At 40.4% G+C, this 14,015-nt stretch overlaps 3 protein-coding genes across 4 annotated transcripts in view; all 3 read left to right on the top strand.

The window, feature by feature from the left end:
• Positions 1-1,744, top strand: part of fhod3a (formin homology 2 domain containing 3a) — a 48,323-nt gene extending 46,579 nt beyond the window's left edge. For both annotated transcript variants that reach the window (XM_026300335.1, XM_026300334.1), the window contains one exon: positions 445-1,744. In XM_026300335.1, the coding sequence (XP_026156120.1) occupies positions 445-527 (83 nt within the window). In that variant the 3' untranslated portion in view covers positions 528-1,744. The remainder of the gene's footprint in view (positions 1-444) is intronic.
• Positions 1,745-5,606: 3,862 nt separating this feature from the next.
• On the top strand, positions 5,607-7,765 carry gstr (glutathione S-transferase rho). Its single transcript, XM_026300555.2, has 6 exons — positions 5,607-5,857; positions 5,978-6,043; positions 6,257-6,362; positions 7,036-7,154; positions 7,234-7,319; positions 7,428-7,765. The coding sequence occupies exons 1-6, from the start codon at positions 5,690-5,692 to the stop codon at positions 7,558-7,560; spliced, it is 678 nt and encodes a 225-aa protein (XP_026156340.1). The 5' UTR covers positions 5,607-5,689; the 3' UTR covers positions 7,561-7,765.
• A 789-nt stretch (positions 7,766-8,554) lies between these two features.
• LOC113126509 (coagulation factor XI-like) lies at positions 8,555-13,714 on the top strand. Its single transcript, XM_026300554.1, has 10 exons — positions 8,555-8,789; positions 9,248-9,330; positions 10,651-10,807; positions 11,072-11,181; positions 11,353-11,515; positions 12,061-12,182; positions 12,270-12,402; positions 12,614-12,723; positions 13,191-13,350; positions 13,529-13,714. The coding sequence occupies exons 2-10, from the start codon at positions 9,270-9,272 to the stop codon at positions 13,656-13,658; spliced, it is 1,146 nt and encodes a 381-aa protein (XP_026156339.1). The 5' UTR covers positions 8,555-8,789; positions 9,248-9,269; the 3' UTR covers positions 13,659-13,714.
• The last annotated feature ends 301 nt before the right edge of the window (positions 13,715-14,015 follow it).

The raw sequence follows: 14,015 nt of genomic DNA on the forward strand, positions 1-14,015 counted from the left end.
ATTATGATTCCAGGGTCCAGGGCATTTATGAGGCAGGACATGTCTACATGTTAATCATTACTTTATGGCACAGGTAGGGTCAGAGTCAGGATACATCTGCATCTCTTCTAAATTAATATTCACAATTTTTTATAACATGTCTCTGAAGTCCTGCAACCTTATTAAAGTCTGATACTGAATTGTTGGAATGTCCCTTTAGTCATGACCAAGTAAAGAACAATGTAGTGCAGGACTTAAAGTCACACATTGTTTCAACTTGGCAAATACAGAACATTTGTGAATGTGGTTGGGGAGAGTGACATCACAGTATCCATTTCCTATTAGTTGAGAACAGCATGTTTGTTTCAGTGTGTTGTTTTTTTGTACACTAGCTACAACAGTTACACGACTGTGTGATAACTAATCTGCTAATCTTTTGTCTTTACCTGTCCTGTATGCTCGCAGTGAGGCGGACTCTGAAGAGCGGTCTCACCCCAGAAGAAGCTCTTGCTTTAGGACTTGTTGATTCTCCAGATACACAGATGTGATTATCTACTTCTTTGCTGTGGAAGCACAAACATTGATGCAACATCTCTGTAAACTGCCTGCCTTTGCCACACTTTACAATATTTCACCAGTCACATGCCCCTTTAGGTTTTTGCCAACTGCTTTTTTCACCTGATGTGTCTGAATGATGAAGCTGCCGCCATGATCGTGATTTTAACGCAACACAAAGAAAAAACTGTGGAAGTAAAGAAATAGAGTCAGCTAAATAAGTAATGATTTCCTTATCTTGGCAAGAAGGAAAATTAAATTCAGTGATGCTGCCTCTACTCTGAATTAAAACATGTTTTATTTATATAAACATATTTTAAAAGTTGCATTAGTCCAAAGGGATAATTTTTCTGCAGTTTCTGCAGCTGTGACTTTATCGTGTTTCATTTATTTAAGCTGTGAATTTCGGTTGTTAATGGGCTGAAGGTTAATTTTAAATTGTTCTCTATTACAGTTTAAGAGAATCTCACCACAGAGGCTTACGAAACATTAGCCTATGTGAAAGTGGAAGTGTTTGCTTCTGCAGCTGCACGTGTGACAAATGACAAGTGTCATTTTTAGTAGGAATGTGAAAGGTTTTCATTATGACGTGTGCCTTTCAATTTGAAAGATACATTGCTGTACCTTTTTGCCATCCTTTTCCATTGTTTTTATTCACCTCCTACTTCTCACACGACTCCCAAATGTCACATTCACAGGTGTAGTTACATGGAATATGAGTGTTGAACTTTTTTGACAAATTATTCTCTATTTATATGCAAAGCTTGGACGTATTGCACCTTACTCAGCATTAATAGTCTCATGCTGAAAAGAATGACTGATTCAAACAGGAAAAGGTTTTTATCTGAGGAGCTGTTTGTAAAATGTAAAAAGACAAAGCTAAGGACTTTCTAAAAATCAATAAATTGTATTTTGAAGGACTTGCAGAGACTTCTGCATAAAATGTGTAAATGCCCTCGTCAGCTGCCAGGTACACAATCCTGTAGTACTACAGTGTGCATGTTTAGTGCGGTTCATGTTATGTAATATTTTTGTAATTTTCTGTAGAAACTTGTATTATAGTCTGAGAGGAAGGGGAAACAGAAGCTATTCTGTGAGTTGTAATTAAAACGAAAAGAAAATGAAAGATGTGCTCATAGGAGTGTTTGGACATTTGCTTTGAACCCTCTATGAACTTGAACAGATTGTGGAGCAGTGTCTGTTCCATCCACGGTACAGCAAAAAACGACAAATATCACTGCATAAATATCATGTAGTGAGCTGAAACTGTGTTTTCATTACACCTTCACTTGAAATGCTGTGTACACACATTCTGCAATAAAAAAACAAAGTATTCAGTGAAAAAGTGGGAGTGTGTGTCATCATTCTTTACTGCCTCCATTTATGAGTCGGTGTGCAACTACTGAATTACCTTTAGATTAATGTGGTGCCATGAACTGTGCAGCTGTTGCTCACTTACACTGTTCGCTGTTTAGTTTTTTCCATTTAGTTTCACTGACTTAGTGTTTGCCTGTACTACCTGTTCTTCTTGTCTATGGCCAAGATAAAGACTCTGCTGTGGGGGGCTGGGTCCACTGAATGTGGCATGTTTATACAACAACATCCATAGTAAGAAAGCAGGATATACAGCAGATTTAATATGATCCTGTATACTAACCCAGGACTGATCTTTATGTTTCCCATTTCTTTGCTTGTGATCAAAGCAGTTCAGATCCCAGGGCAACAACCTGAGACCCGACGGTCCGGCAGAACAAGCCCTGATATACCACCAGATGATGGAGGGTCTCACCCTCAGTGATAAATTCAGTAAGACACACACACACATGCAGACTATGTTACCTTCGTTTGCTGTCCACTTAAAGGTGCCTGCAGACATGGTCATGGCCTCGTCCTTGGCTGATGCAATCATATTTCTAAACATTGCCAGTCCGTTCTGTTTCAGGTGACTGGGGTTTAGCAGTATTTGCTGAAAAATCACACCCAGGCTGCTTTGTTTTCAGTAACTTATCATCTTGTGTCTTCTTTTTTAGGTTGTCTGTTGGACATTGCCCCAAACAGGCTGCAGACTGCTGAAGGACAGGCCCACCTCTAAAGCCAGCTGGCCCCCACACTGTCTGACTTGCCTCCAGGGGTATGATGTCCTCAAGGACCTCTGAAACACACTGACACACCATTTTATCATATGACCATAAGTTTGCTTAATGGTAAAGTTAAAAAATATATTTTTAAACAAGTTGGGATTAGAGGAAAAGCCATATTAAGGGCAAAGACCTTAAGGTGTCTTTCTGCCACCAGGTGGCAGTGTGTACCTTTATTATAGCTTGAGATCCACAGATTAACACTAAACACACTAACACTTCTGTAAAGTGATAGAAGGTTTGAGCTTCAGGCTGCTAAATTTAAAAGCATGGCCCAGGATGTGATTTGGGAACATCCACACACACTGTAATTCTTATTAGAGTTGGCTTCTCTAACGGCCATGTTTTGTTAAAAACACTTTATAGTGAGACCATTTTGGTTCTGGGGGAGTCCCTGTGTGACATGGCACAGCATGCCGCCTTAATTAGCTCCCTCTGGCATTATCATTAAAACTGGATTTAACAAGCACACACACTAATACTTAATAATAGCACTAATGGCAGTTAATAGCCTGTTTTGCTCACAGTCATCTGTTTTAAGCTTCCCTCTTCCAAGCATGGAGTCCTCATTGTGGATGAATCCTACGCAGCCTGTTTTCATCCACAGGTCAGTGCAACTATGCATCAATTCAAAATATATCAATCAGCTCAGCAGTTTCACAGATATTAACACATACATTCAATAGTTAGACCTTCAAATGTGTGTGTGTGTGTGTGTGTGTGTGTGTGTGTGTGTGTGTGTGTGTGTGTGTGTGTGTGTGTGTGTTTTCCCTTGTAATGGGAGATTCTGTTGAACAAGCGCTAATGAACTAGGAGACTGGCTGCTGAACTCAGACTCGGGGAGGGTTACCTGCAGAACGTAGCATGTGAACAGCACAGAGACACACTCTAACACTTACTTAGGACATATTCAAACAGCTGTGTTTTTTTCCTCTTCCTTTGAAGCTGGGCTCGGGAACACACACCCTGCAGGGTTGGCCCTCTCACTGGAAGATGTGACCATTTTTCTGACTGTTGCTAGTGTTTTCAGACTTGGGTAAGTAGGGAACACACTGACACATTCTTGAAGTGAATCTTGAAGTTGAGCAGACCAGTAAATATTATGTCATGACATTGCAGTTTAGACATCTCCTTCCTTCTCTTCTGTAGCTGACCTCCTCACTGAGAACCCCAAGGAACAGGACATACTCAACGACATGCGCTATTCACCCACGCTTCAAAACTACACCTGTTCCTAATGGTTTTATTTTGGTTTCTCTAAAACTACATTTTCTTCTGTTCAATAACACAAAATATCAACATCTAGTTTGTGGAATATGATACTGTGAATTGTTTAATGTTTGTAGAGTAGACAGCATAAGTAACAGGTAAAATGTCATATCAACATGGGTATTGTTGAAGCAGCAGCTCTGTTGCCAAGCTACATGGTGTGTATATCCAACATAAGTCTCCTTTGACACAGTCCTCATCTGGGTCTATAAGTGGATTGGTAAATATTTCTCTATGCACACAGGCAACTGCCAAAAAAGAAAGACATCAAACCAAAATATTAAATGCTTGTAAAACTGTAAAACAAGTTAAACATACAAAGTAGGATAACAGGTTGTACTGTAAATACTATAAATAGTTTTGACCGCCTCCATATGCTTTGTCAATAGAAAGTGTTTATGTCATGCTAGTCAAGCAAAATGCAACCGACTCACATATACTCCCAAGTCCTCAGCAGAGATGAGTCTGCATACTGAGCAAGACATAGATGGGGCTTTTTTTCCACAGGCAAGAATTTGTAAATGAAAGTAATGATTGAAACAGATGGCACTATTAGAAAGAAATGTAAAACATTTTTGTGAAACTTCTCAGAAATGATGTTGGTCAGCTGCTGCATGTGTTGCTGGGAGGTACAGGGTTCAGAAAAAACCCATGATTCCCATGTGATTCCTGCAGCTTTAATGCTACTGCAGACCATAATCACAGTGAGACAGGGCCTAGAAACTGTTGTAATATATGACACAACCTTTCATTTCATTCACTGTGATGTTGAGACTGACTGCAAATGGTACATGAACAGTGGCTGCTCAGTTTTTCTTATCCATCTCAAAGGTAAGGATATGTTGCATAGGCGCTGCCACTTGCTTTCAGTGTTGATCCGCTGTGCTTGTTTGGTTTGAATGAAGCAGAACTGGTTTCCCTGTGTGCGCAGGGGTGAATGAAAAGTGCTGAGTCACTGTGAGTCTTCAGTAGTCAGATTTCAGGATGCCGCTCCCATGCGGCAGGAAAACCACAAAATCGGTGCAGAAATACTTTTAAATCAAAGCTCTGGACCAAGATGATATCAACACCGATTTCTCTAGATGCATATTATCTAAGGAATGTGTGGAAATAGCAGGCTGTATATGAAAATTATTGCAGCAATATCAAGAAACAAGCATGTTTGTGTAACTTTTGTCTATCATAGTTTTTTTTAAATTATAAAACTACTTTTGATGGTGCTGTTTTAACCTCAGTGAACAGGCTGAATAGTAGTTATAGTTTCCTCATGTATGTTCTCATCAGTGCATTATTTTAGTGCTGGATTCATGTTGATCCTTTTGCCCACATTTCATGGTCTGCATGTATGAGCTCAAAGAGTATCAACACAAAGCAAGAGAAGTCCCTCCACCTAATGTTTAGCTTTATCAGTGCCTGTGGGTACAAGCAGCCAGAGGCAATATCTGCGTTAAAATGTTTAATAAATGCACCCAGCTGTTTTGTGCAGGCATTCAGTGTGACATTCTGATGTAGATTTAACAGAACGTGAGGTTTTAGGGTGCATCAGGTGTGAACTATCTCAAGCATCTTAAGACACACCTCTTTAGTGATGATAAAAAAATGGGACGGGACCTAATTCCACCAATCCGGATGGGAGGGAGCCGAGGCCGTTATAAAACAGGGGATCTGTCTCACTCCATTTCACTCTTCACTTCTCCAACTGTTCAACACTTCAGCTGCTGACTGCTGCAGGAGTTCACTCTGAAACCATGGCCAAGGACATGACTCTGCTGTGGGGTGCCGGCTCTCCTCCCTGCTGGAGGGTGATGATTGCTCTGGAGGAGAAGAACCTGCAGGGCTACAACCAGAAACTGCTCTCCTTTGAAAAAATGGAGCAAAAGTCACAGGAGGTGTTAAACATAAATCCCAGGGGTCAGGTGAGTTCACTGTATGCACTCAGCAGCTATTTTTCCGGATATGCACAAATATTTACTCATTGTAGAAATAGATTAAATGATTTTACTTAAAGTTTAAATTTCACTCAATCTTTCTTCAAGCTTCCTGCCTTCAAGCATGGAAACGTTGTGGTGAATGAGTCCTACGGTGCCTGCATGTACCTGGAGGTAAGAACTTCACCACAGTGCTGAACTTGGCCCTAGTTAAAATTTTATGCAGCTTTATGCTGCCAAGGAGTTAATAAGTAGAAGAGGTCCTTGTACTGTATGTGTTCAACAATGCCTCATAGGCAGACAGACACCCTACACCTCAGGGGGAAAGAAACTGGAGCTCCATGCTGCTTTTCGCAATAGCTGCTCTTGTCATGTCTCCAACAACAGAACCAGTTCAAGGACCAGGGAAACAAGCTGATCCCAGACTGCCAGACTGAGCAGGCGCTCATGTACCAGCGCATGTTTGAAGGCCAAACACTCTTCCAGAAAATTGGTACGTTGACGCTGGCACACACAGCGCTGGAGTGTTTCACTGTTATTCTGTAAGACCAGACATACCCGTTAGCAGAGTAACGATAACAGATGAGATTAGGTTAGTTACTTAGCAGTTGTTGGTGCTGAGCTCTGTCTTTTGGGGCTTTGAACTACATCACACCTGGCAACGCCAACATGCCACCTGTAAACATCTGAGACTCCCTTCTCCCCCTTCCCCAAGACACAAGAGTAGTTCAAAACAATGCAGCATACTAATGAGCTGTGGCATGACACAATGCAAATAGTCTTGGTGGTGCAACCATCACGCTCATATGTAAATCCTGCAGATGATCACATGCTCGAACTAGCCTGCATGCACAGCTAAAGCCATGAGACTGGGGACTGATACCATGTTAATTAGAAATTATAGAAATGACTCTAATTAGGAAGTTTCAAGCTTTTTTTTTTTTGAGTAATGTTTTCTGTGCTCACTCTGAGACTGAGGTTGTGTAACAATATGCTGGATGACTCCTCCCCCATCTGCTAAAGGGAAATGAAAGCAATTAGTGTAAACACCATGTGGGAGTGGATGTTGCACAGCCTGTGGATAGATTTTATTGATATGCCTCATAGCTCTCATACCTAAGAGAGCGGCCACCATGACTGATTGACTGTTGCTGATATGTTTTTAGCGGATGTTGCCTTCTACAACTGGAAGGTCCCAGAGGGAGAGCGACATGACTCTGCTTTGAAGAGAAACACAGAGGCCCTGACTACTGAGATCAAGCTGTGGGAGGGCTACCTGCAGAAGGTACATCCAGATGGAAGAATATTAAATCTTAAATATGAATGAATGTGGCCTAACTTGTTTTGCACTTTTTTTTTTTTAGACACCAGGCTCTTTCCTGGCAGGAAAAAGCTTTACACTGGCTGATGTGACTGTTTATCCAGGCATTGCTTTTGCCTTCCGTTTTGGGTAAGTGGCTTTAAAATTAACTGAAAATGACTTTTAGCAGCTCAACAAGATGTATAGATTGGCAATAAAAATCAAATGCATAATGTTGAGTCTCTCTCCATCCTGCAGGCTGTGTGAAAAACGTTACCCCAAACTGGCTGCGTACTACAACTCTCTGAAGGAGAGACCCAGCATCAAAGCCACCTGGCCTCCAAACTGGCTGGAAAACCCACAGACACAGGATGCGCTCAAGAACATCTGAGCTTCAAACACACACTGACTGATCCTGTTGTGTAATTAAACCATACCTTGCATTGCACTACATTAGCTGAACGCATTTTAAAGAAATATGCCTTTGTCATTACTGTGGTTAATTTCCTAACATCCTTTGACTTAAAAGTACAGATTGTTTTTCATGTGCTGTGAACAAAAGCAATAAAAACTTTCAACTTTGTGTTCTTTATTAATATCAAGAGCCTTTGTGTCCACCTTTGACTAGAATATGATAGGCAGTGATATTTAACCATGAGGGTTTCTACACCAACATTTTTGACTGCAGGCACCAAACCTGATTTCTCACAGAAAGCTTTTTATTATAAAGCCAGTTTTGATGGCAGGGGTTGCAAAAGTCAAGTCGACCACTGCTCCTATGAGTTGGGTTTGTGTTAGATCTCAACATTCAGGAGTATGTTCTGGAGGAAGTAAAGTCTGTTTCCTGGTTGATGTATTTCCACTTAACTTAATCTCAGTTTCATGTGAAACAATAACTCACCATCCCACTGAATTAGTGGGAGCCATGAGCTTGTTTCCCTCCTACGAGCCGGTCTCATCTGGGGTAATGAAGCTCTCCAAAGACATTTGTTTTTTACTCATTTTTGCTAGTTTGTGGGTTAAATTTTTGACTTACCATATCACGTGACTCCGATAATCAATAAAATATTTTTTTTATCCAGCCTTTCTGAGGGCCCAGTACCAGATGACCCACGGACCGGTCATGGGTCATTTACATTACGTCACCAGCTCTGCAACAGCGCAAGAAGAGGAATGAAGACATATCTGAGAAATATCTGAGTAAATATCACAGGCAGGATAACCTGACGACATCGTACATGAACCGCAATCACAGAGAAATGGGGCCTTCTTTAAGGAAGTCGACATCCTTTTGACCAACTGCACCTGGATTCGGCCTTACCGTTAAAAAGGGTTCCTCATTTTCAAAACCACAGCATGCACATCGGGACTGAATCAATTTGGGCTGAAAGAGATAAGGAGAGAACCATACTGGCCTGTGGAGAGAAGAGGAAGTGCAGCCAGTGTCTGTATAAAAGCTCAGCCTCTGTGGCAGTTTGGGTCAGGCTCTCTCAGAGGCTGGAAGTGTTGGTTTGTATTCACTAAGAGACTTTTGCTCTTCTTAACTCTTTCATTTATTTGCTTGTCTAAGGTAAATATAACCAGCAGACTCTGCAGCGATTATCATCCAACCCTGTGGTGGTGAGTAACTTCATTTTCCTTTGATACTTTTGATACTCTTTATCATTGTTTTCTGAGTTTTCTCACTTTGTCAAATTGAAGGACCAAACATCTCCTGATCATAAGCCAGTTAAGGTCTTAGACAACTTGAACTTAGAGAGTCCAAGCCCTTAATGTGTGTAATCAACTTAATGTAGTAAGCTCTCATCACATTTTAACATCAACTCTAGAAAAACAAATTTCAACAGTGTAACATGAGATTTACTGAATTTGTTTGGCAGCGCTCCTGTTGGTTCATCACGCAAAGATCAATACAGTGCTGTTTTTGTTCAGACACTGTGAGCCAATCACAGTCAACAAACTAACTGTATAAGTAGATGAGATGTACAAATGTTGGGGTTGCAAAACAGCCTCTTAGCCAAGCTGCAGAAGAGCCTTTGACTGTGGTTGTGTTTCAGAAATCTTACTTTCCTCTGCAGATTATCAGCAAACACCCAGAATATGGAAACCCATTTGATTTTAGTGGGTCTGCTCTGCCTCTGCAGCCTCTCCTTTAGTCAAGGTAACAAATGCCACTTTCACCATTTTTATATATATGTATGTATATATATATATATATATATATATATACACACACACTGGTGTGAAAAAGTGTTGGCCCTCCTTCCTGATTTCTTATTTTTTTGCATGTTTGTCACACTTTGTTTCAGATCATCAAACTAATTTAAATATTAGTCAAAGATAACACGAGTAAACACATCATGCAGTTTTTAAATGAAGGTTTTTATTATTAAGGGAAAATAAAATCCAAAACTACATGGCCCTGTGTGAAAAAGTGTTTGCTCCCTCTGTTAAAACATAACTTACCTGTGGTTTATCACACCTGAGTTCAGTTCCTCTAGTCACACCCAGGCCTGATTATTGCCACACCTGTTCACAATCAAGAAATCACTTGAATAGGACCTGCCTGACAAAGTGAAGTAGACCAAAAGATCCTCAGAAGCTAGACATCATGCTGAGAGCCAAAGAAATTCAAAAACAAATGAGAAAGAAAGTAATTAAGATCTATCAGTCTGGAAAAGGTTATAAAGCCCTTTCTAAAGCTTTGGGACTGCAGAGAACCACAGTGAGAGCCATTATCTACATTATCTCATCTCAGTTTTGCCAGAAAACATCCTGATGATCCCCAAGACTTTTGGGAAAATACTCTGTGGACTGATAAGACAAAAGTTGAACTTTTTGGAAGGTGTGTGTCCCATTACGTAACACCGCATTTCAGAAAAAGAACATCATACCAACAGTAAAATATGGTGGTGGTAGTGTGATGGTCTGGGGCTGTTTTGCTGCTTCAGGATTCAGGACCTGGAAGACTTGCTGTGATAAATGGAACCATGAATTCTGTCGTCTACCAAAAAATCCTGAATGAGAATGTCTGTTCGTGACCTCAAGCTGCAGTGAACTTGGGTTCTGCAGCAGGTCAATGATCCAAAACACACCAGCAAGTCCACCTCTGAATGGCTGAAGAAAAACAAAATGAAGACTTTGGAGTGGCCTAGTCAAAGTCCTGACCTGAATCCGATTGAGATGCTGTGGCATGACCTTAAAAAGATTTAGGGGGCAAACACTTTTTCACACAGGGCCATGTAGTTTTGGATTTTGTTTTCCCTTAATAATAAAAACCTTCATTTAAAAACTGCATGATGTGTTTACTTGTTATCTTTGACTAATATTTAAATTTGTTTGATGATCTGAAACAAAGTGTGACAAACATTCAAAAAATAAATCAGGAAGGAGGCCAACACTTTTTCACACCCCTGTATATATGGTACAATTGCTTTAGTGTATTTGAAATGTTTCCATGCTTGTTTTTCCATTTCCTCAGAATGTAATCAAGAGCTTCTGGAGAATGTGGATTTCCCGGGATCAGACATAACATCTCTCTACTCTCCTGATGTGGAGCACTGTCGGCAGCTGTGCACCCAGCACCCCTCCTGCCTCTTCTTTACCTTCGTTCGACCTGACTGGACTGTTGATAACAGGTATGTGAGTGACAGACACTTACTGTGAGTACAACTCGTGGAGAGTGGTATATTTTATTTAAAATACAGAAAACAAGGTGCTGAAACTAAGTCTTGAACTCTGTAAAATTTGAAAGCTGAAGAAAACCAAAATCTAACGGCAAGCTAAGGTATTTATGTTTTCATTTAATCCAGATCGTCAAATGCACAAGCAGAGGCTGTGCTGGATACCAAAATGTAAATGAAAGTTAAATATACAAATTGATGATCTGCCTCTCTCTGCAGACACTTCTTCTGCTACCTTAAGTCCACTCCCTCCGGACAGCCCGACGTCAGGACTCCACTTGTGGGTGTTACCTCTGGCTTTTCTCTTAAACCCTGCACTTTAGACTCAAGTAAGGACACCAAAACCAGTTATTTGCTACATTGTTTTACAGTGAATACACACATAATGATTGTTATCTTTTACAACTACTGTAGTGTATAGCGAAAGACAAATTGCAGTCCCTGATGCATGGCCATGCTCTCCTTACCCCTCTCTCTGTGTTGGGCTGTCTGTCTGCCAGTGCCTTGTCTGTTTAAAGTGTACCAGAACGTGGACTTCCTTGGGGCGGACTACAGAGCATTGTTCACAGCCGACTATGAAGAGTGTCAGAGGGTTTGCACACATGAACCCGGGTGTCAGTTCTTCACATTTATAAATGAGAACTTCAACCAAGCAAGTATCAGGTAAAACTGAAGCTTTGAAGCAGCTTTGTAGGCATATGCAATAACACGCATTAAGAGTGCAGAGGTGGACAAATATTGGATGAATGACATGGCCTTTTTCTTTTTTTTTTTACAATTTGCCTCTTTTGACAGCTGACAGTATAGAGATGAACAGGAAACATGGGGGAGTGATATGTTAAGTAGCCATTGTTCCTATCTGGACACTGAAACAGGGACCTCACCAATAGACTAGGAGGATGGCCAACATTTCCTCTTTTAAAAGGGCAAAAAGGTTTAAATTAAAGCAGCAGACATGTAGTCTCTACTACAGCTCAGTCTCAAAAACTCCTGGATCCTACATTTTCCATAATTCAGCTTTAAGTGATCTCTCAAACTCCAGACTTAGTGTGTAACACAGGATGTCTGTTAAATCTCTAGCTGTTTTAAGCTTAGTATTCCTAATGACTAGTTAGAGAATCCACCTAATTAAAAGGACTGAGCTATGACAATAAGGTGTAGTGGTGATCAGTCATTCAATAATGCAGCCATTTCCTATTTTGTTCCAGAAATAAGTGCCACCTTAAATTCAGCTGGACAGTGCCAAGATCTCCAGATGTAGAGAGAAAGACTGGTGTGGTATCTGGATTCTCCCACCAGTTAGACATAACTACTCAGTTCTTTGAGTCAGGTACACACCAAGTCAAAAGTCATGACATCATGAAAATGTCCTGCATGTTGTTGTGCACAGTTTGACTGTTACTTGTGATTTGTGCAGCATGTCAGACCAAGCTTTTCCCAAATACTGACATCCCAGGGCATGACTTCCAGAACCTGAAAGCTGCGTCTCCTGAGCACTGTCTGGCATTGTGTTCATCTCATCCACTCTGCACCTACTTCTCTTTCATCAGGTGATGCCTTCCCAAACTGACTTTTTTTTTTTTTTTTTTTAAATGTGGCAAATAAGTGAAGTTTGTCCACTAAGTCAATACAATTAGAGGGCACTCAAATATATTAGCCTGTGCTGTTCCTACGACAGTATCTTAGCTGTATTAATGGGGTTAAACTTTTGGTTTCCCTTTCTATTTTCTTTTTCTTTACTTTTATTCTTTATTTTTGCAGTAATGACTTCACATGTTTCCTGAAGAACAATATGAATCAAATGGTGACCAAAGTCAGTGAGGGAGTCACATCTGGGATACCAGCGCGCTACTGTCAGCTAGATGTCCAGAGTATGTACCACAAACCAATTCTAAGCTGCCAGAAAGGACACACTTTCAGTAGCAGGTCAAAGCTCCATCTGAGCTTCATCTGAGCTCCTTGCTCAACTCAGTAACTTAATGTAATGCTCAGCAGCAGGACTCTGGGTGTAATTCTCATTCAGGCAGATGGTCAGTTTTCACTTAATAATATATCTCAGTATCTGCTGGGTAGATTGGTTCTCAGATGACACATTGTAATGACTTTGGTCTGTTCAATCATTTTAGGATCAGCAATAAACAGACTAAAACATTTCCTTTAGCATTGCCTGTACAGGTAAGTGACACACTTTTAGATTTGGTTATGTAATTTGACATTACCAAGGCAGGAATAATGTTGTCCATATAAGTGTCAATCTGACCTTTTGTTAATTGTTGGTGTGGTATTTCTGGAGTTTATCCAGTAGCAGAAGTTTAATTGGTTTCCTCCCTGCTAACAGGCTGGGCTGCCGTGACTTATGACGGTGTCGATTTCAGTGGTTCTGACATTCGCGATGAGATGATGGATGATGCAGACACATGTCAGAGGACCTGTACTGCAGATCCTAAATGCTTGTTCTACACTTATGTCAATGACAAATTCATCAGCGCAGAGTACCGGTAGAGTATTCTTTATACATGGCATTGACATAAACACACAATTTTTTTTTTTTTTTTTTTTTAAATCAAAATTGTAGCAGCAATTCAGTGAGAACATTTAACTTGAACATCAGACAATGTTTGAATTATTTTATATTTGATACTTCACTAAATACTTTTTTTTGATTTTGTGTCCTAGGCGTCGCTGCTATCTGAAGCGTATCATCACCATACCTGCTCCTCCTAAAATTACCAAATTGAACAATGCTGTGTCTGGTTTCTCCCAGAGGAGCTGTCTGTCTATGAGCTATATTTTATCTACAGTTTAAAGTGTAGAGGATTCTTTTTGTCTGTAAAGAAAATGAATAAAACAGACCCAGAACCAGTTTGCTCTCACTCCTTTATTTGTTTGAAAGCTGCTATTTTAGTCTGCTCTTCTTTGGAAAGTGTTTGAGTGACAGTGCAGGTTCCTGTTTACTAAAAACTATAACCTTGGACTCTGATTTTCCACCTGATGATGGTGAACAAAGTTTGCCTTATCTGAGCTAACAAACTTCAGACTTTGCCCATGCAACAATGGGGGTAACAGACCACATGAATCAGTACTATTGTCAGGTTAACAGCTCCAGCTGTGAGGTGCATAAATTCACACTCACACTGTGAATTCTGTGCTAATTCATTGTTTG

This window comes from Mastacembelus armatus, chromosome 11 (genome assembly GCF_900324485.2).
Source record: "Mastacembelus armatus chromosome 11, fMasArm1.2, whole genome shotgun sequence".
NCBI lineage: Eukaryota > Metazoa > Chordata > Actinopteri > Synbranchiformes > Mastacembelidae > Mastacembelus > Mastacembelus armatus.